Here is a 22416-nt window from a genome sequence, read left to right as displayed (position 1 = left end):
AAGGCTAAATTTAACAACTGTCTCATTGCAGGCCCCCAGCCTACTTCCTTTTTCACTCATTACTACAAATACAATTAATCTCCTCTTTCCTTGCTCATCTACACTTAGGACTGCAATGCTTTATGGCTCATGTACTGATAAGAGAAAGGGGTTTAACTAATGGGTTCATTTGCAAATAATGTTAGAGGGTCAGAGATCACCATTCATTCCAGTGGTGATAAATATTCCATGTAATGGCTGCACAAATGCTGCTGTTTGGGATTTATTTCTGTTAGTTTACGAATGCTGGTTGCTTTCTTCCTCTCACAGTGCCAAAGACAGTGATTCTTGGGAGGAAGCCTTTTGTAATAATTTAGCTGTCATCACCTTCACTCCTGAATCCTTGAGACCAGGTACAGGCTAGCCCTGTTCCTTACTGGCAGGTGAGATTCCAGAACTCACTCCAGCAGCTTAAGGTGGCTCTTCACTCCCAGCCTTCCTGCTGAGCAAGTCAGCTGAAATCTCGGGTGATAACCGTGCTCATGGCACAATTGTAACGAGCTGGAAATTATTTTTTTTTAATTAAAAAAGTTGTTACTTTAATAGATGCAATCAGACAACTGTATTTTACAATTATACTCAGACAACTGTGTTTTACAGTCTATAGCAATATAGACTGTCCTTCCTGTTGGAAATCATTTTTTGGCGAAGTCCAGGTTAGTTCCTTAAGGATATAAAATTTTAGAAGACTCTAATTCACAATCCAACAATGGTATTTAGGCTCAACTCTAAATCAGACTAATGTAGTCTGGTTGTTCATTTCAAGGAAACTATAATGTGAAAGAGAAATCTGTTTATTGGGTGTTTAAATAAAATCAGTAGTGATGTAAAGTGTTAATGAATTAACTGTAATGTGCAAAAGTATGAGCTGGATAGTGCTTTGGTAATGGGAAGTATAGGATGGGTCTGTTCTTGCAAGCAGCTCTGCAACCTGTGTCCTTCCTCTTGAAGCTGATGAAATTCTTTACCTCTGTGTCTGCCTGGTAGTGAGATGCAGTTCATGCCCTCATTTTCAATTTGTACTTGCATGACTAAGTTTATTTTTAACTCTACCTAATCAGACAAATATAAATATTTAACTCCCAGCAAAAGGCAGTGTTAGATGTGGCAGCACATACTCATCTTTAAGAGTATCTTCCAAAGGACCTATTCGTAAATCTAAATATCCCTTATGAGTCTCCACAACGACTTTAGACACAGACATTGACAGTAAATGGCATTTTTTAGGGAAAATCGTATACTCCAGAATTCCTGACTTTCAGGAGGCACGGGGTATTAATCCTTTCTTGCCAGGGGGCTGCCACTGTGCCAGTGCAGTGTTTGATGAGCAGTTGTTTGCTGAGTGGCTGTAAGGTGCAGAGGTCTCTGCTCTGGGCCCGAGGGCTCGAGCTGCAGGGGTGGCTGTGAGCCAGCTGTGCCAGGAGCAGGAGCCACGCCTTGGCACCTCAGTGTCCCTGCAGCATCAGGTGCTCCTCACTGGCACTCAGAACAAGGGTGTGCTGAGCGTGGAGCTGCCCCAAGTGCTGCAGGTTTGCATCAGTCAGTCTGGAAACCACCTTCCCCACGCTGTCACTGCGCTCTGTGGCACAGAGCCTTCCTGTCCAAAGGATGAGTTACTGCTCTGCCAGGGCCAGGCTCTTCTCATTTGCTGCAGTAACCATTGCCCAAGGTGGGCGAGCCCCAGATTCCTTTCCTGCTGGATGAGCAGTAACCCTGCAGGCACTGGGCACTGCCCAGCAGTGCAGGCTGGACAGGAACTCTTGCACCCCCTGGCACCCCCAGGCCAGTGTGGTGTGTCCTGACAGGACAGCCCCGTGGGAGCTTTGCCAACTCCCTGGGACGGGTCCCTGGACCACACTCAGCAGTGCTTTCTCTAGTTATTCATTGCATTGTTTCTTTGTCAGTTCTGACTTATTTAAGAAAGGGGGAAAAGAACAAAAGGAAAGGTCTCTTCCAGCAGCAGCTTTGTGGAGATGGCCCCTCATTCCACAGGCTGGAGCAGCGTGTGCAGTGGGAGCAGCTCCTCCTCTGTGTGGGAGGGGATGAGGGATGGAGGTGGAGCACTTTGTGCAACTGTGTCTGGTAGATGTAATGAACACCATCACCTCCCCTTGACTTGGGATCACTCAAAATTAGGCTTTAACTTTCAACTGCAATGTGATCCTCCATGCAGCTACTGAATAGTAAAGAAATAATCAAAGAAATGCATTATTTAAACTGTCATTACACTCCAAAATGTGTAAGGCCACATTTTATTTAGAAAAGCCTGGCAACAGTATCCTGATTCTGTTTTAATGGAAAGAACACCAGGCTGGGTGCTTAAGGCTTTCAGTCCAGCAGTATTCTCTGCCTGCAAAGCACAGCTGGGTAACAGACCCAGACCTTAATTTCCATGTGTGTTTGTCCTGAAATAATTTCTAAAGTCTTTGATGTTGCTGTTCACTGCACTTTTGGTGCCTTTTTCTTTGATTTCCAGGTCTTTATAGTGCAGAAACAATTATTTCCAATAAGTATCAACAGTGCCCAGCCTGGACACAGTTGCCACTGCAGCTTTGTGACCCAATCCAGCAGTACTGTGGCTCTGAACACACGGGGGGGGGGTGTCTAAAATGCCTCAGAAGAATGGAAATGCTGCTTCATGAGTCAAACAAAAAACCCTTGTGAATGAACTTTAGCTTCCACAACCCTAGAGATGACAAGTTAACGGAGCCATTTGCACCGTGTGGGTAGGGATTTACCCCAGCACTTCCCCTAAATGTTAATGAGAGCTGTGTGGCTGAATCCCAGACTTGCCATGCTGAGACCTACCCCGAACTCTCCAAGGAGAAGGGCGCTAATTGGATTGCTGAGTTCAAATCCTTCAGCTCGTCGGTCTGTGGGAAGGATTTAGCACTGCTCTGGAAAGGGCTTTGCACAGCTTTGCAGTGCAGTGCAGGGGAAGATTTTTCCCTTTCTTTCTTGTGATTAATTGTGAGGCTTGAGGTGACAGGAGACATAATGAAATTCATAAGTGCCAAAGGCCGTCCCTAGTCACATTCCTGGCTGTTGGTTTAAGTTAGAAACTTGACAGAAGTGTGAACAAATCAAGGTTGTTCTGATAGCCTTTCAGTTACAGGGAAGAAAAAGTAACTGACAATGAGAAACCACTGGAGGTGGTTTAATGGGTATAAATTTTCAAGAAAGAGTGATATTTTGCACTGATTCAAATTCTTGGTTACATAAATGGCTTACAAACAGATGTATTCTGCCCCCACCACAGTTTGAGGGATTCCAGTCCTTTTTCACAAGAGATAATGGCACAAGTTATTTCAGCAACCTGCCAAAGAAAAGCTGTTGCAAAACCTGTAGCAGAACCCAAAGCAACTTGGTTCTGTGTCTTTGTTTGTGACTGGCCTTTTTCTGCTTGTTATGGATTTTAAAAATCCTTCTCTGGAAAACAAAATTTGCAGCTTAAACAGGCAGCATTAGGAATTAACCTGGGACTCTCTTCAGCCTGGAGACAGATGCTCCGAGCTCCCTCCACGCAGGTGTGAGTTCAGTGTCCGCAGTGCTGCCCGTCCCTGCAGTGTCAGCTCTGGCTGTACAGCGACCAGAGGCTGATGCGCTGGTCCCTGGAGCCGGCTGCCAGCAGCCTCTCCCGGGGGTCCCTGTGCTCCGAGAAGGACACACAGTGGACAGTTGCTGTGTGATAGTCCAGCACTGCTAAGGGCTTCAGTTTTTTCCAGCCAAAGATCCTGATGCGATGATCCCACCCTGCTGTTGCTAAAATCTTCTTGTCTGGACGGATGGTGATGTCAGATATGCCAGCGTTGACAAGTTCATGTGTTTTGTAAGCCTGGGTGAAAAAGTCACAGCTGAGTTCCAATTGTTCAAAACAGAAGAGAAAGAACCTTTTGGCACCTTAGCAGGTGTAGTGCCCACCCATACACACCCGTGTCACACAGTGTGGAGCTCTTCACCACAGGGGGATGGTGTTTAGGGAGAACAACTGTAGACAGAGATGGAAAACACCTTTACCTTGAGCTTTCCCACCTCCAGCACCATTGTCTAAAAATAAACCCTTTATGTTTTTAGTTCATTTTGCATTGAAATTTATATTCTGTCTGAAGTAAAACTCTGAGTCAAGGTTTTGAGCACCAGACTACACAGCTGTGCCCTTTTCTTCCAGCTATGCTTGCATGAACTGCAATGTTCAGAGCTAAGGCCATATATTTTCCCTGCTTCTGCAATATTCCCAGGCTGAGATTTGGAGCTGATGAGTACCTGCTACTCATTTCTACTACTGTGGCCCCCCAGAAAACCCCCAATAAGCTGTTATAGCATCTACCTCAGACTTGAGAAAGGAATGTTTCCAGGAATTGGGTTACAGTGTCAGGAAATCTGTATTTCCAGTACTCCTTCTCAAGAGACTTTTATTTACACCAAATTCCAAGAAGGGGATTATGACCAAGTTATTGATTTCAATCTGGGGAGCCTTTTGTTGCTGTTTGGAGACTACTGGGGAACACGTTTCTGAGGGGCACAATTACACTGGAAGGCATTGGGCTTCCTTCAGGAGGCACTGGGGCTGCAGAGGACTTAGCCCTTGGAAAGAAAAGTTTTCACTTCACTGACACAAGCTTCTCTTGAAGCGCAGAAAAAAAGCTTAATATAGTACGTTTGCTGCTCTCCCCTCAGGTAACTTGTATCAGTGAGCACTCTGGCTCTGAGACACACACAGAATGTGTGTGTGTGTGTTGGAACAGCCCAGCTCTTGTCACAGTGGCAAAGGCACCTGTGGTGTGACCCTGGCCCAGAACCACAGTTATTTATCAGCACAGGTGGAAAGGATGTGTTTGTTTTGTCACTGTCTCTCTACTTAAGCCCGAGTCTGGAGCTGTCCTGTGCTAAAGCCCAATATCCTCCAGTGCCTGTTTTAATACACTTGGTGTTTGCTGTTTGTCTCAGGTGGGAAGGGATTGACAAGCACATTCCATGGGAGCAGCTTTCCCCCTTGAAGGACATTCCACGATACACAGTTAGCACAGGATTACAGAGAACAAATTAACAGCAGATGACTTTAACCTTTACACTGGGCATAGAAAACTCCAGAAATGTTGGTCAAAGTTAGTTTCGGATGCAGTTGAACATATCTGGAATCTTACAGACACAAAGCCATAAGCAATTATTTTTCAACTGTGTAACAACTGCCCTACCTACATACTCAAACAGAAGAAGTGTGCAGTTTGATGAGAAAAAAGGCTAAATGAAACTTGACATGCTTCTTACTTGCTCCACACATTCCTCTTTTAAAGAGAACCTGGAGAATGTGTCTCCAACCAATTCAGAAGAGGACAGCAAGTTTTGCTCAAGCCTAATGAGCAGCAGGAGGCTGTATGGGGGCCTTTTTGTGGGGCTGCCACTGTCAAACCTGTGTTTGGTTAGTGCTTGTGTTCCAAGCCCCCCAGGTTAGGCTCATGCAGCACGGCCTCAGTGGAATTTCTGTGGGCCTAAGTGTCCTGGGAAGGAAGGATTTGTTCCTTCCCTCACCAGCCTGGCAGTGCCAGCTGGGCCTTGCTCTGGGATCGTTGGCTACTGGCTGCAGCCAGGCCCAGGTGTGGTGCTGCCATCATTCCTGGCAGTTCCTGGGCAGGATCCAGAGAGCACCAGGGAGACACAGCACTCAGCAAGCCACGGCTTGAACGGAGCCTGGCACGGCCCTGCCTGTGGCTGCGCAGCAGGAGGAACAGGGGCATTTGTGCATGATCTGCAAACACAGGAGCAAAGCAACACCTTGCTCAAGGTATATGCAGCCAGGTGAAATCCTAGTGCCAGCATTTGTGCCATCCAGGGACTTACTACACTAAGTCACTAACTACAGTAGTCTAATGCATACCAACATCATTCCCTAACCAGAAAACCAGCTTGTAATTAAGAAAACAAAGAGGTAAAAACAGGTGAGCTGCTTTCAGCCAAAGGACACCTGCATCTACACCCAAAGCATGTCTTTAAGCCCTCTGCTTATTAGAAAAATAGCCAAATAGCAGCAGCCTAAGCTTTAGTGTTTGGGGGAAAAGCCTCAGCAACCAAACTAACAAAACTTACATTACATCTTATAGAACTTTTTTTCTTGTCATATATAAAGGAGCTTCTGTGGTTATCAGATTTCTTAGTTCTGCTTTGTTTATTCACCTGCAGAAGCTGTTTACCTCCTACATTCTACCACAAACATCATCACATAATTACACTATCTCCTCCAAATCAGAAGGCTCATAACCAATCCCGGCATTTGCTGACAGTGATGATTTCAGCAACTTTCCTGTAGAAGACAATACCCCAAACTTTCCCCATAGCAATAAACTGTGCAGTTACCTTCATCATCTCCTCATTGACACACTGGAACATTGCCACTTCAAACAGAGCTGAGCACCATCATTGCATCATTATTTCTGCACCGGCAGATAGCTCTGCCCCGCGTTCACTTATTAAAACCTCTTAGAATAAAAATAATGTGCCACTGAGTGGCTTTCCAACGTCTACCATTACCTCAGGTACCTGGAATGTCAGGGAAAAAAATCCCCATCTGGTTTATATTATTAATGCAATAGTGGAAAAAAACTTAATCTATGTCCTTGACAATCTCTAGTTCTCCTATGAAAGATGCATTTTATTAGGGCATTCATACTCGCATGGAGCACAGGAACATTGCTTGGAGCTTATAATACTTGACATTAAATTTCTTCTGAGAAAAGCTACTATCTCTGTGTGAGCTGCTGAGGGTGTAGCTAATCCTGCATCTCCTGGGAATGTGAATACCTGATGAAAAACAATACCTGGAACATTTCAGGTGAACAACTGCTTTTCCCATGAGTTGTACCTGTAGCCCTCCATTAGGGTTAACTCATAACTGGAATGTGCTGTGAAGAACAATATTTCCTTTGAATTAGGAAAAAGTTATGCTATAATTAACATGAAGGAACGACCTCCTCTCCAGCACCAGAGTATCTGAAGCTTTAAGAAGGCTGTCTTGGTGTCAGATTCCTGACACCTTGGCCTTAGAGAACTAGTCTCAATACCAAGCTTCTTACTGGGATTGCTGACCTTCCTTCCCCTTCCCTGAGCTAAGGACACCACGTGCAGATGGTGACAGTAGTGGCAGAAAGGCTGGGCAAAGATCACCAAAAAACCCAACAAACGCAAACCATGGCAACTGTGCCCCAGCCTTGTGGCTCAGAACACCTTCCCTGCCCGTTCCAAGCCCGAGTGCCCTGTTCCCTGCTGTGCTGCAGGTTCAGTGAGCTCAGACCCTGCCGGGCCGGGGCCGTGTCCCCACACTGCCCACACGCTCTGCCCCAGCAGCTGGCTCTGTGGGGATGCCTTGCACACTCCACACCTTTGTAGTGACCCCTTGGTGACAAGTCAGTGCTGGATGGCCCAGCATGTCCTTTTCTTCCTCTAGCACCATTCAGAAAACAGCACTAACTTGCTGCATTACCTACAAAAATCTCCATAAAAGCTGCAACGTGGCTGGAACAGCCATTACTGTTCTCCCATGAACTGGTGCATCCACAGCTCTCTTCTCCAGGATGGTGTGGGGCACACAGGGTCCTTCCCCTTGTTCATGGGACAACTGCCACTTTAAAGAGAGAGGGATGCTTTGGCTGTTTTAATGTTCCTGAGCCTTTATTTATGCGCTTCATTTCCACACCTGGGTAAATCCTGCTTCCCCCTTGGCACTGCTGGATCACCTGCTAAGGTTGTCTAGATACCAGCAGTGTTTATGGCCATTCACTGAACTGGTGTCTCCCCCTAAACCAGCCTCTCCAGGTGTGTCACTGGGCACAAACTGGTGCACCAACTGCCTGATGTTGTGTCTCTGTGGGGCTCTGTAGGTGCCAAAGGAAGGTGGCTGCCTGAGCCTCTTGTCCTCTTGGTGCCTCTTGGGCTACTCCTACTCTTTTTTCTGTGAAGTATTTCATGGAATACTTCTGTCTTTCCCACAGTGGAAAGAAAGCTCTAGCCATTCAAGCAGAACCTTTGGAAAAGCAATCCTTTGTTTCTCATTTTTGTAACTCATTTATAATGTTTAGGGCATTCCGAGAGCTCGATACTACTAACGTGATAAATGAAGATACAGAGGCAATGGCTTGAGTAATGCTAGGCCTGTGTGCCTGTTGCAACTTTGGTAAAACCAGAAACATGTGAGAGAGGGGTTTTTTTCTTTTTTTTCTAAATCCTCACCATCTTTTGCTAGGTCTGGTCACATAGCACAGACATTCTAACCAGTCTGTGATTAATTAGCTAGAGATCTGCAACAACTCCTCTTCATGACTAAATATTTTTTTAGTCTATCAAACTGTTAGTGCAGAGTGGGATAAATGACACTAGAGGGCCAGTGATGCTGACCTGGAGGTTCTGTTGCTCATTGAGGCTCCAGATGCAAAGCACCTTTTCAGATGAGCCCGAGATCCCCTTGGTCCTCTCCGAGTCAAAGTCGAGGCTCATCACTGGCTCCTGGTGGCAAATGAGTTGGCTCAACGCTTTTCCCATTGTCACATTCCAGAGGACCACTGATCCATCTTCATAGCCAGCCAGAAGCAAGGGTTGGGAACCACAGCTGAGCTGATCAAGGAAAAAGTAAAATTGTTTGAGAAGTAAATAGTCTGTTAGGAAAATTACCATCCTGAGGTAGGTTCCAGTCCAAGCGCCAAGAGAATAAATGAAAATGCTGACTGGAGTAGAAGTGATAAAGTGTTTAGGAGTGTGAATGTCAAATCCTGAGAGTCCATCCACTTACAGAAGGCAGTACTAGGTACTATGAACTTAGGGGGGGTTTATATCTACAGATTAAATTCTAAATTTTATATATATAATATATATCTAATGTACACACACACATATATACACACAGATAGAGAAAATTTCTCTCTGAAAATCCAAACTATTGCCCTCTGCAACACCTGAAAAGAGGCTGCCTGAAGTTCTCAGGAGCTTTACTTCATGGTCTGAACTTTGTCTGCACTTCTTAAAGAAAATTCTGCAGAGTAACGGAGTTCCTGTCAAGCACTGCAGCCCTCGTGGGCACTGACAGAAGTGCCATGCCAAGGATTGCAGTCCCACACTGCCAGGGCAGGGTTACACAGGGGGATCCTGTGCTCCAAGGAAAACACTGAACACTGAGGCACCAAGGGGTTAATGGGCCCCCAGTCCTACTGTAACCAATTGAAAGCTCTTTTGATTAATGATGTCACAGGCCAAAGGCCACGGCACCCTGGGCAGACACCTAATTTATTTAAGCCTCTGAAATAACTCAAAGAAGGGAACATTACTGGATTACGTGTCACACTTAAGGAAAATATTCATCATTGCTCCAGCCAAAAGACTAATGATCCCATGAGCAGTGACTGGTTACAAGAGTGAAGATGCAAATCCCCAATGAAAGCAACTAAAAATGAGGCATCTGTTAATGCCAGTTATTTCTTCAATAGGAGAAGAAACATCAAAATAGACACTGGGACTCTGGCCACCTCATGTAGGCACATCTAAGAAATGTATCCAATAGGCTTCCAAACACTGTCTGCTCCCACAGGATTTGTTTACTTGGTATTCAGTTCAAAACAAAGGTAAAGGACATAAAGAATTCATTTTTACCAGTATGACATTACTGACTGAGGTGAAGCTCGCTGGCTGTCAGTGCCATGACACAAACCTGCAGTGGCCAAAGGCTCACTGCCTCATTTATGGTCCACACTGTTCTCCCACTGCTCCTTATTTGTCCTGGGGGGAGTTAAACAGCTCTGGTAACAGCCTCCTGTGCTTCCTCACCTTATTCAGCCCCGGGGAGTGTTTGAATGAGGAAAGGATCTCACTGAGCAGGGAAGAACTGTTGCCCCTTAAGAGAAGGGAACCAAGGGGAAATCCTTGGAAATGTAGGAAATCCCCTACATCATCCTTCTGAAGGGGTCTGTCCACACCTGGGATCTTGCAGGAACCTCCTTCTTTCTTTTCAGACCCCTTTTCCTTTGAAAAGGTAGGGAGCATGCTCTGGCTAGAAAGGCCCACAAAGCAGGTCTCTCATAGTGCCCAGAACTGGGAACAATTTTTCTGTCAAATTTTTGATTTACTAAAATAATATAACATCAGAGCAATGAATATATGTCAAATACATGTGAATTAATGTTAACTCATCAGGTATTTGGATCTGCTTTTTCATACCAAGGAAAAGTTAAAAAATTTGAATTAAATGAACATTCCAGATTTTATTTAATAAACGATAAAACCTTCAAGGCAAAATAAAGTATTTCACAGGTACTTTTAAGTTTAAAAAAAGCCCCGAGTTTAAGCATAAAAAAGCTCCACAATTATTTGTGCTGCTCTTCTGTCATTAGCCAGTGAAATGGGGTATGGAGGGGCAGGGTTGGCTCCTCTCCCTACTCCAGACAGCCCTCATGGAGCTCAGGGCCCTCGTGCAGATGGAGACACAGGTGAGTGCTCAGCATTTCCAGAAATGCCAAGCAAAAATATTTTTTTTGTGTTGTGGGTATCTCAGCTTAGATTTGAAAACCAGTAATTTGCAAGTGAGATCTAAGATTGGTCTATTTTAAAAACCAAGTACTGTCTCCTGTGAAATGAAAGTCTCCCACACTGCTTCTTCCTGACTTTGCTAACCACATGAAGTGTAATATTTCAATGAGTACATGAACTTGAGCAATAAAAGCTCTGGAAAGCTCAGGGGAGATCTCAGGCTGAGACCTCAGCAGGCTCCCCTCACAGCCCTGTCCATCGCAGTTCCAGGGATGGACACTGCTGGAGACATCTCACCGTGCCTGTCCTGTGCCAGTAGGAAAGTTCAATTATAAATCATTGCTCTTCCTAAGCACAACATCTTGTTGTTGCATTTGGATAAGTGTCAAGGAAGGAAGAAAAGGTGATCTGCTGTCAACTCAACAGGAATAATTGCCACAGTTTATATAAAGTAATAACTCGGTGTTTCCAGTTTCGACATGTATTCTGCTCGCTGAATTATTTTGTTTGCACCGTTACGCAACACGATGCCTTCCCCAAGGAGAGCACAAAATTTAAGGGAAGACTGTCCTTACTCCTGCAAATCCTACTCCACCCAATTAGTAATAGCAGGAAGGTGTGAAACGGAAGGGACGCTGTATTTAAGACTATAAATCTTCACAAGAAAAAACTTACTGAATGAACTAGTATGTTTAAGGATAGACCTAGAAAACTAGGGGAGAAAGTGCTCAAAACGACCCAAATAAACATTTTGATTGCTTAGGGGAAGCCTGCCCTGAGCCTCGGTTGCCTTGTGCTGTGCAGAGCAGTCCCTCGTTCCGCTGGCTGTTGTGTCCCTGAGCTCAGCCTTGGCTCCCTGGCACACAGGATGGTCCCTGCCTGCAGCCCCAGCTCTCCCTGGCCAGCCACCCCAGCAGAATTCCTTCAGACCATCCTGGGGCTCTCTCCCTGTCAGCCTCTGTTCCAACTTGTTCATTCCCTGTGCCCTCACCAACACCAAACAGTCTCTCAGGCACCCCCTGGAGTGCCCATCCCCTGGTCTGCACTGCCCAGCCCAGCTGTGTGCAGAGATCCTGCTCAGGAGGGGCTGAGCCCCTGCTCTGCTCTTCTGTGCTGACAGGGCTGCTCAGAGAGCCACTTCAGTGCCACCACAGACTGAATGCAGAGCATCACTCTGGTACCCCACATGGAATTATTTGCCCTTAAGGGTGTCCTGCTCCCCACGCTTTCAAACCAAGTCGCACACATTTGTAAAAGAGCAGACACAGCTGTGAGACTGTCAGGGATTAGCTGTACTTGCCTGGTGCGGTCTAGGAAGTTATGGTGAGTTCTCAGAGTCAGAATCTGCATGGAATAATTTACCTCTCCCAGTTCCCAGTTCTCTGCTTTATCCCCACTGGCAACAAAATTAAAAACTACATGAAATTAAGACTCTGCACCTGCTCTGCTTCCTAGAGGAATAGCAATATTAATGCATGCAGAAAATATGGCAAGACAGAGGACTTCTTATACAGGCAACAAAATTTTCAACACTGAACATTTCCTCAGTTATCTCCATCTTATTAAAAAATGTCCAGGAGACAGAAAGCCCCATTCATTTCATTGAGCACTGAACACTGACTGCATTTTTAGGAGAAACTTTGTTTAATAAAAGCCTAATCAGTCTATTTAATTTTCCTTCTATTTTTTTCCTAGTCTTTAATTACAGCATGGGACTTGAACAGTGGCCTCTCCTACTTTTGTCTGACGTCAGCAAATGAATTCCTCTAGATTTCATTTGGTTCAGGACTTTGAGTGAAGACACTAAGGCCTCAAACTCTGATTGAGAATGTTTTCACCTGAAACCAACACAAATGTTGAGATGAGCCTGCAGGAACTACACATTTGGCATCAGCATGGATGGTCCTGCAGACCTGTCACAGTGTGTGGTCAGGGGGTTAAATGGGAATCAGCTTTGCCACCAATTCTTTGGAGATTTAGAGCCAATCACTTCAACTCCTTCCTCCCTCTACTGCCACCTTTTTCTATTACTTGTCATTCACTGTTGGCAGCCCATAAACATTATTGGCTAAATATTCTGCAAATATGGTTATTTTTCACTAACTGCTTTTATTTACCTTTTTGCCCAAAGTCAGTACCACCATAAATATTTTGTTCCTATTGTATGTCTGGAATAGAAATGTTCATAGAGTGCTTCCTCGTCCTGAGGGCATTGAAGTGAATGTAATCTGCCATTAAAATCACAGTTTTCAGGCAACCCAGTCATTTCTCATCATTCTTAATGCAGTGAGAAACCATATCAAACAAGTGGCTTTGGTAAGTCATTCATTTTCCTCTTGATTGATGCAAAAAGTGTATCTGTCCTAAGGATATAAAGCTTTTCCCGAGCATTTGCAAATCTTCCATTAAAGCTTGGAAAGCTCTGAAAGTTACATTAAGGATGTTCACAAATCTTTCCCCCCTTTAATAGTATAATTACTTGATTGGTTTGATAATAAATCAAAATCCAAGTGAAGAAAGATTCATGTGCTTCATATAAAATGAATCACAGGGAAAACATTTCACAATTAGCAGGCACTCTTGCCTTACCTGCCATAACTTCAGACACATGGGCATGCCCAGCTTGGCACCCACCTCTGGCTTCAAGGTACAGACTGACGTCTTGGATGGCAGCTCCAAAACCTGAACCTGACATCAGGAAAACAAGAGGAGTTGGTCAGGCTCCAGGTCAAAATTCTGCTCTTAAAAACACAAGTCTTTTAAGGTGATTAAGGTTAGTATAAGCTCCTCCAGAACTGTCTGCAGGAAGATGAGGAATGCATGCTAAATTGGAGCTGTAGGGGAATCTCCAGCTCTCTAAAGAAGTGCATTGTTTTAGGAACAGAGCGAGCACATCTTCTTCTCCACTCCTCCAGTTCATCTGCATTACAGTCTTCTTTCCAAACAGTAGATGACATGTGCACACAACAGATAACACTGCAGACTGCTTAAACTGAGAACACAGCCCTGCTTCCTTTCTCCTTTTTCCCTCTCTGTTGCTAATTTTTTGGCTGTGTTCCCCTCTGGACACTTGCATTCTCTGCTCTGTGCCTTTGTGGTAACACAGAAGTAGAGGCAGTGTGTGTATGCCAGGAGGATGTTTTATTTCCTGCCGACTGCACTGACAAAGTGTAGCCCAGACTCACTGGGCTCCCCGGCTGCAGCAGCCTCAGCACACAGGTATTTTTAACACAATGTTGTCTGACCCTGTTCAAAGCAGGCTCAGACAATGCTGTGTTAAACACCTGCTCTCTCTACAGAGCAGCTTCCCCTGTTGCTTGCACTGATGGTAATGAATTACGGATCTAGTGTTTTTCTGGATTTTTTTTTTAAACATTGGGCAAGTCATTCCTCTGCCAAGGAAGAAGCTCATTTCCACCTCAGGATGATGGCAGGCAAGATCAGGAGTCTGCCTTTTCTGTTTGGCACTGGAAGGTTTTGAGTCTTGACTGACGTGGCAGTGCCTCAGCTCTGGGCTGGTTCTCAAGCCTGGAACTATGAAGAAATAGAAGCTCTTGAGTATCAAAACCTTGCTGCCAGAAACATGGCTGTTTCTCAAACACACCCCTAATCACCAAGGTGATCTTTTCTTTTAATTAAGTAAACAATGGTCTGCATTATGTTGTAAAATTAAACGACTCGAACCGTTTGGTAAATGAGCACCCGGCCGTCCTGGGCCCTTTCGGAAGGGGCAGGAGCCCGGCGGCGCTGCCGGACGGCCCCGGGGCGGAACCTCCCGGGGCATCGGGGAGCTGCTCCACAAACACGGCTCCGCGGGGAGCCATCAATCACGACCACGGCAGCTGCGATGGTTTCCAATCCCATCCCTTTAGTTCAAAGCCTGCCAGAACATCTTCCTCTTTCTGGAGGCTGTGAGCCAGCCTGCCAGCAGCCAGCTGCTCTCGAGGACTGCGGCACCGCAGTCACACCACAGCACACACCGCACTCAGCACACACCGCACTCAGCACACACGGCGCTCCCAGAGCCACGGGGCCAGAGCAGGAAGCTGTTCCCCACGCTGGAGGAGCAGTGACTACAGCCAAGAGCCATCCAGTCTGCAGCCAAACCTGGAACAGACCAAAGGCTCATCAGCTGGGAATTCTGGTTCTTTGGAGCTACACTCTTAACAAAAGATGCTTTTCTCTTGGCAACTTTCTTGCTATCAACATAATAACCAAGTTAGCTGTGGCAGGAAATGGGCTGTAAATATGAGGATGACCTGCCCTCATCTTGCATCTTTCATCACTGTCTCTCCAAAGGGCATTGCCTCCTAGGCAAGACTGAAACTGCAACTGCGACGTAATGAGGAAGGGTAAGTGTAGTGTGATAAATGCACTTCTGCAGGTTAAAAGGAAAAAACCTTCGCTCTCCCTTGACTGAAAACAGATGAACTGGTACCAGGGCCACAGTTGGGCTTGCAAAGGCCAAAGAAAACCCAGTGAGCAAAGCTTTGTGCAGAAGGCAGGCAGGCATGAGCTGCTGCCTGTGCTGGACTGGCAGTTCCAGAGGCTGTCTGCATTAAAAGTAACTGAGCCTTAGAAATAAATACTATTTCATATATTTTGACAACTGTAACCTAAAACTTGAAGTGCTGTGTTTATGTTGGTTTTGCTTAATAGAAGAAAGATTTGCCTTTGCCTGAGGTTAATAGTGTTCCTGGGTGGCTAAAACTGGCCACAAGGAAACACACCCTTTTTCTTTTTCACATTAATAAAGCTTTTAACATGTTTCTGGCAAATTGGCAAGAAAAGTGCGTGTAACTCATAATTGGTGATTTAAATGCAATCATGAACAAATAAATGCCTGTTCAGATCTCATTATTTATGGACTGAACCTGCTTTAAGACAAAATTACTCTTTTTTTGGGCACCAGCCAAGCATAAACACTTATTAAGTCTTAATTTTAATCATAAGCTGGAAATGTACTGCATCTCACACAGTGCTGCCTATTTGGAAGGACTGTATATTATGGGAGCTCCTGTGAACTTATGGAAACGTGACACGGTTCTAGTGCAAGGGGCACACCCAGAGTGGGACTCTTCTACCTGAGGACACAGCAAATGATCCTCCCCTGCAGGGCCCAAGCAAACAAATGAGAACAAACCAGGGATGAGCTGTGAGCGAGCCTGGGGTGTCCTGTTTGGGTCAGATGAGTATTTAATTTTTACCGCAGAATGCACTTGTCAGTTTTGTTTAACTGACACATTATTGAGCAAAATGGAGGGAGTTCTTTGTTTGATCAGAACAAGGTATGGCACAGGGTGGTTGTACTTAGTGGTGCAGTGGTTGTGTCTGCAGGCTTAGTGCTGTGAAAGGCTGAACAATCTGGCTGTGGGCCAGCAAAGTACTTAAATATGTGCTTAACTTTTGAATAATAAAGAGTTCGTATTTTCTTGCAATACAGGCACTTATTACTTCATGTGTATAAAATATGCAACTTTTAGTTTCAAGATACAGACCAGAAAAGCATCTGAACTTATATGCTCATCAACAAGTTGTAGTGAGCTACAATATTTCTTTTCATATTTATGCCACTTTTTTGGTATTTTGATGTCAAGTATTTGAAATAATTTCTTTTAATATGATGTCCTCAAAACAGTCCTTTGTAGAAAACAAAGCTATGATTTCTACAAAGCAGAAGTGGAAGCTGCCAACAAAGCTGTCAGTCAGTGAGTGCAGTGCCAGTGGTATTAGATGTGGACATTTCAGTAGGAACTGAAACCGACCCTGCAATTATCTCACACTGAGCAAACCTCTGGCCACTAATCGTAATTCAGCTGTTTCCAGCCCCAGTCCCAGGGAAGGAATTAGCCCGGGGTGAAAGGCCCCGGATCACGTTACAAATGAGCCCCTCCCCTGCTCAGAGGGGAGCTGAGCACCTCCACCTGATGGCAGACCTGCTGACCAGGAGTTCCCCACAAAGACTCCTGTTCCCAGTATCCAGCAGCACCAGAAGAGTTTTCAAAACTCCTGCATGTGAAGACCAGCAGTCGCTGCAAATACTTAAGTGTCAGACAAACCTCGGGCTGGTGTCCCTGTCATTAGAGCAGGAGTTATAGAATTCAGTCATCTTTGTGGCAGTAAAATTAGTGATTAGAACCCCAAAGATTTCTTGTGCTGCCCTCTCTTGAGCAGAGAATTCGAGAGCTCCCCTCCTGAACGATGTCATTTCAGTAACAAAGGCAACCTCCCAAGCACCAGGAAAAGAGACAGGTCCTACCTCCTGCAGGCCTTTGGCTGCCGTGGCCATCAGCCAGCGTCCCTGTGCCAGCTGCACCAGAGAGCACCTGCAGAATCCCACGTGCTCCGTGCAGACAGAGTCCGTCACCGAGGTCCGGCCCTCTGCTAAATCCCACAGGCAGATCCTCTGGTCCCGACCCTGGCTGTGACAGTGACACACACATCTGTGAGCTGCAGGTCCCAGAGCCCTCTGCCTGCAGGGCAGCAGCTCAAACTGAGGCTGGCCCAGGCAGGAGTGCACTGAGCTCAGTGCAGCTGGGGGGTGTCAATGGGGTCTGTAATTAACGGGTCCCTTCTGCAGAAGTGGCCGGGAGGAGGGAGGGCCCGAGAGCCAGACAGACACCCTGCAGTCCCAGCGGGCTGTTGCCATGTGGAGAGAGGCTTGAGCGAGCCCAGTTATGCTATTGATGTGTATGCATGTATTTATAAAGTCTCATGAGCATTTGAACATATTCACGATAAAAAGATTTATATTTTACCATTAATCAGATCTAATTTAAAAGGAAACAAAAGTACCCAGAGAGCCACACGTGTAACACTCGTTCACCCTAGCAATGAAATGGAAATGTCATGTGTTGACAGCTGAAAGACAAGCAGCAAGACAATACAGACGGTGTCAGAGATAAATAAAAAGCTACAGTTATTCAGTGGGCAATGTCCCACAGGCACAGGGAGGGCAGAGAGGGCTGGTGGGACTGCCACGTGTGGAGACAGGACAGGAGAGGGACTGGCAGCAATTAAACACCAAATGTTGAATGCTCAAACACCCCCCTGAGCCCTGAGGTACAAGTGCAGCTCACTCTGACTGGGCACAGCCCTCGGGGGCTCTCCCAGCCCAGGAGCCCAAAGGGCACAGCAGGAATTGGTGCAGGGTTCTGGGATCCCACTGCCTCTGGAACAAGGTACTGCTGTGGAGAAACTTCCAGTCCATAAACTACAGGAGCACAGGGCATATGTCCTCATGCTACCCCTGGGCCAAGGAGTCACCAAAAATCCCTTCTCCATGTGTTACTTTAATTAACTGGATCACCTGATGAAGTATGAAACCAAAACAGAGGAGATGTGAATCTGCAGACCGTTGGGACTTCTTCAGTCAATACAGAAACTCCCACCTACTGTTCAGCTGAGTGACAAGCTGACACAACATTTACAGCACTGGGAATACAAACAATGTGGTGCTGCAAGAAATCGTTGTGATTTAGCTTTAGAAGAGAGAAATCCAAAATACAGGTACCTGCTGTCCTAAAATTGCACTGCTATGTGAACTGTTATAACTATACAGCAGAAATAGAGGTATGGAAGAACTCTATAATTATACAAACAATGTTCATTCAATATGATTTTATGGGGAAGAGTGTTGAGAATTGTACCTAGGCAGATAAGAAATATAAATGCTAATGAGTTCCACGTATATTATGAGATGTCTTCTCTAGATAAACATGTCAGAACACCTCCTAATCATACAGACACTTTGGCATCTACTCTAGATCACCTGTCTAATCCAAAATACACAAATCTACCCAACCTTCCCTTGCTAAACAAGAGGATATTTTGCAACAAAGCAAAGGCATGAAACTCAGCATTCTTGCTCATTTTCAGTCTTCCACTCTCCATCTCTGATTCTTCTCTTCTTTCCTTCCCTTTTCTCCCTCCCCTCTATTCACAAACTCTTTATATCAATATTCCCTGAGAACCAGCTGTGAAAGGTTTTTCAACTTCAAATCCAAATGTATTTCCTTTACCCAAACACCGCCCCTGATCTCAGTGCAGTAATAAAGGCACTGTGGATCCCAAGTTGTGATGTCATAACATTCACATAATAAAGAAATAATTTCTATTTCCCCCCACTTTTCATTCTAGAGTTTCTTTGTATTTTGTACTTCAGTGCATTTCCACGTGTTGGGGAGACTTTCAGTGACTCCAGAATTACGAGACTTTTTTCCCTTCAGTCGTGTCCATCCCAGAGACAAGAACTATTTCCCTGGTTCTCCTCTGCTTTGCTCACCTGAGGAGTCTGTCTTTACCACCCATTGTCTCCACACAGTAGACAGATTTTCGTCCATGGCCATCCAGTGCTGTGTCCACTCTGTGTGTTTTCAGGTTCCAGACATGGATGAGCCCGTTCTCAGAGCTGGCAATAGGAACAGATGGTTTAGTGTGACCACTGCATTCAGGTGATCAGTCTGATGCTTTTCGTTTTGTTTCCAAAACTGAAGGTGTGTGCACAGACAGCACACCCATCATTCACAACCACACGCTGCTGTTTTCTCCAGACACACTTTGTCAAAAGAATACACTTGTTTTTAAAAGGAAACGAGCACACTCAGAGCAGCCAGAAATCCTGGTTTCCTTACCCAGAGAACAGAACAGGGAGATCGGGTTCTTGGCCTCCACAGGAGAAGTGCAGAGTGTGGATGGCAGCACTGGTACCTCTGAGCACAAACTGGGGATCTGGAGGTGGCAGAGCCATCCCAGCAATGAACTGTGGGGGTGAGAAGAAGACACAGATATTAGCGAGGGGAAGGCAAAATGAAAGGTAAAGTGAAATGACAACTTTGAATATATTCTGAGCAGGACGTTGCTTTTCCTGGTCCCTTTGCTCTTTGAATTATCATTACTGAATGTATTTCTATTTGCCACACAGCTCAGGGTAAAGCATTTCCTCTGAACAGCAGCTGTGAAGCAGTGCCCAGCCTGCTCTTTGCTGCACTGCTCTGTCAGGGAGGTGCTGAGCTGGCCACACACACCCCCCTCACGCTCTCGGAAATACAAAATTGGTCACCTGTTCTCCCCGCTGCAAAGGGCAAGAGCCACACAACACAAGAAACTGGATACCCATAATTTCAGTGGGCAAGCAATTCATCATTCCCTTTAGCCCCTTGGCTAAGTCTTTCCCCTTCCTCCCCATAAAAATACTACTTGTGTGTTTCCCCTCACAACCGTTTCCAGAAAGCACTGCAGTGAACATATCAACTGCAAAGGATTTCTGATGAGACTGGAGTTCTGGTGCACACAAGAATTCCATTACTCTTGAGTGTTTGAATTTTTGGTTCCAAGCACAGTTACAGGAAAAAAGAAATGCAGTATTTCACACTCAGTGACTACTGTGTTAAACATTTTATTCCAAGCAGTTTGTATTCCCTAAAGGACCAAAAGGGATGGATACCTTCAGCTTCATGTCATCGGTTCAAAGGTGGTCGGGCTCAGCACAGAACAGGACTGCTGTTTGGGGAAGGAGCTGCCCTGTCCCATGAGGGAAACACAAAGGACAGTTCCTGATGAGCTCCCAGGGACAGCCCGTGCCATTCCCACAGGCCCAGCCTGTGCCATTCCCACAAACCCAGCCCGTGCCATTCCCACAGGCAGCTCTCCCTGCCCTGGCACCCTCGCCAGGTATTTCCAGTCACAGAACACCTGCACAGGCAGCTCTGCACAAGTACCAGAGAAGGATGAGAATGACTTTTCTGTGTTCTGACTTGCTGCAAATGACCCTGTGCTGGGACAAGGGAACCAGCAGCTTCTTTGACTGGAACTGCAATTTGCAATTCATTGGAAAATGTGTTATAATGTCCATTACAAAAAATATATTCACCACGAAAAGTGTTTACTGCCTTATCTGTGGCATTACTAGCTATGCTTTATGTTTGCTTCTTCATTTCTGACCTGACTTCACACAGAAAAGGTCATCTTTCGCCACTACAGATGTCAACTCTTGTCACTTTTGCCTACTCATGCATATATTACCCCAGATTAGACAAAAATTTTGCTAAATTCAGTAAGGAAGATCAGCAGGTGTTTGTCTGCCTGCTGGCTCACAGCAGAGGGATTGCAGTGAATCAGAACAGAGCACTAGAGCTACAAGTTCCATGTAAAACAGCTCAACTGTTCGTCATCGCCCCTCAGCATCACTTTTGAATCGTGTTCAGTGGATGCACTTGCTGCTGCACCTCATTTGCAGGTCTACCTTGAGTGTTTATAGATCAGTAATCACCATGGTATCTATAGGTCCTAATTAAATGCAATTATCTTTTAGAACTAGTGATGAAACATAATGTGCAGCATAATGTGCAGTTCTCTCTCAATAGCACTGTGTAATTAGGTATGAAAATGATGAGCTCAGTGGGTCCCCTCCGTGTTTTAGGGCCCTGACTCATCTGTTTTATGATGCTGTCGGCGGATCCAGGCTCCTGACAGGCATTACACGATGTACAGGTTGGCCCCATGGCGAGATCCAGCTCCTGGGTGCCCATCTGTACCCTGCTGTACACGTTACACCTGTACCCTGGGTTACAAACCCGTGAGAGGGAGGATTCTGTGCCCAGGGGTCCCTCTCTGGGCACCCCAGCTGTGTGCTGGTGCCCTCAGCCCCCCTCTGTGGAGCCCTGTCAGTGTGAGGAGCTGGGGGCTGGTCCGAGGGTGCAGCACTCCCCGTGCTCAGCACGAGGCAGAGCCGAGCCAGCCCAGGGCCAGCTGGGATTACAAGGCAGGCTTTTAACAGCGTTTGTCTAATTACCCCCACAGGTTTCTGCTGACAGACAGCAGTGTGTGCGTGGCTGTGGGAAGGCTTTACCTGGCATCAAACAGACGCTACTAATGCATGTCTTTACAAGGAGGAGGGTTCAGAACAATCCTCAGACCGGTTACAAGAGAAAAAACCAACTACTGAAAACATACTTCTGAGCTGTAAGCAAATGAAGGGACTTTTTGCTCTTTGGAGCCTGGTTCTTTCCTTACTTTTCTGCTAATCATATATGTGAATCTGGAAATTTGGCTTAATATTAAACCCAATTTTTATTGAGCTTATGACTCCTTATTACTTCCTATCACAATCTGGCAGAGGAATGGCAGTGTGACAGTATTAAGTGTCTCATTCTCCTTCCAGCAAGTGCTGAACTATAAAATTGCATCTGTGCTGTCTTTATCCAGGAGCCTGGACAAGTCACCAAAGACCAAGATTTAATTAAAAGTTCTTAGGTACAGAAAGTCCCATGAGGTTGCAAATAGATGGACATTTAGTGTACCAGTGCTTTAACAACTCCAAGAAAGCATCAGTCTGTTCCTGTTGACACACAGCATCCTCAAAACAATGATATTCAGCCTACCTTCAGCTCAGCAGGTAGCTCAGTCTCTCCCTTACTTCCAGGGATAATGAACTACCTTGTGGTGCACTGATACGAACAGATAATGGTTACACTGTGCTTTGCTGAGCAGACAGCTACAAACATGCTAAATATGACGATTGTGAGATGGTTAAAGCCTCTGGGGAAATTTTTCAAAAGTGCCTAAGTGATTTAGAAGCCTAAGATTCATTTCCAAATGAATTTTCAATCCTACATCTCTAGGACTTTTTAAAGTTTCACCCCAGGTGTCTGAAAATGAGTTCTCTAATTAGCACAACATTTATTTTCTTGTTAATGCCATCTAGCCTCAGGGAGACCAATCTGTTCTTCTTAACTGAGGATATCTGCAACAAATTTAATTAAATGAATTTGCTTAGTATTTAGTCTGGTCTGAGAGCAAATTCTGGCTCAAGGGCTTGAACAAGCGAAGTGCAACCTACAGAAGAAAGTTCATGTAAAAGCAGGGCTACACTGT

The 22416-nt window shown here is 45.5% G+C and overlaps 2 protein-coding genes across 3 annotated transcripts in view; one reads left to right on the top strand and one right to left on the bottom strand.

Annotated features, from left to right (window-relative positions):
* The window catches only part of TBX1 (T-box transcription factor 1), a 180127-nt gene extending 158508 nt beyond the window's left edge, over window positions 1-21619 (top strand). Inside the window, exon 9 of the transcript XR_010435126.1 lies at window positions 12238-21619. The gene's annotated coding sequence lies outside the window, so the exon portion shown is untranslated. The remainder of the gene's footprint in view (window positions 1-12237) is intronic.
* GNB1L (G protein subunit beta 1 like) overlaps window positions 3181-22416 on the bottom strand; it is a 41113-nt gene continuing 21877 nt past the window's right edge. For both annotated transcript variants that reach the window (XM_064675309.1, XM_064675310.1), the window contains exons 2-7: window positions 19176-19303; window positions 18827-18952; window positions 16802-16964; window positions 13132-13230; window positions 8425-8640; window positions 3181-3874 (exon numbers count right to left, since the gene is read on the bottom strand). In XM_064675309.1, the coding sequence (XP_064531379.1) occupies window positions 3608-3874; window positions 8425-8640; window positions 13132-13230; window positions 16802-16964; window positions 18827-18952; window positions 19176-19303 (999 nt within the window). In that variant the 3' untranslated portion in view covers window positions 3181-3607. The remainder of the gene's footprint in view (window positions 3875-8424; window positions 8641-13131; window positions 13231-16801; window positions 16965-18826; window positions 18953-19175; window positions 19304-22416) is intronic.

Source organism: Pseudopipra pipra, chromosome 18 (genome assembly GCF_036250125.1).
Source record: "Pseudopipra pipra isolate bDixPip1 chromosome 18, bDixPip1.hap1, whole genome shotgun sequence".
In the NCBI taxonomy this organism is placed as follows: Eukaryota; Metazoa; Chordata; class Aves; order Passeriformes; family Pipridae; genus Pseudopipra; species Pseudopipra pipra.
Note: the sequence above shows the minus strand (reverse complement) of the source record. Positions and strands in the feature narration are given on the sequence as shown.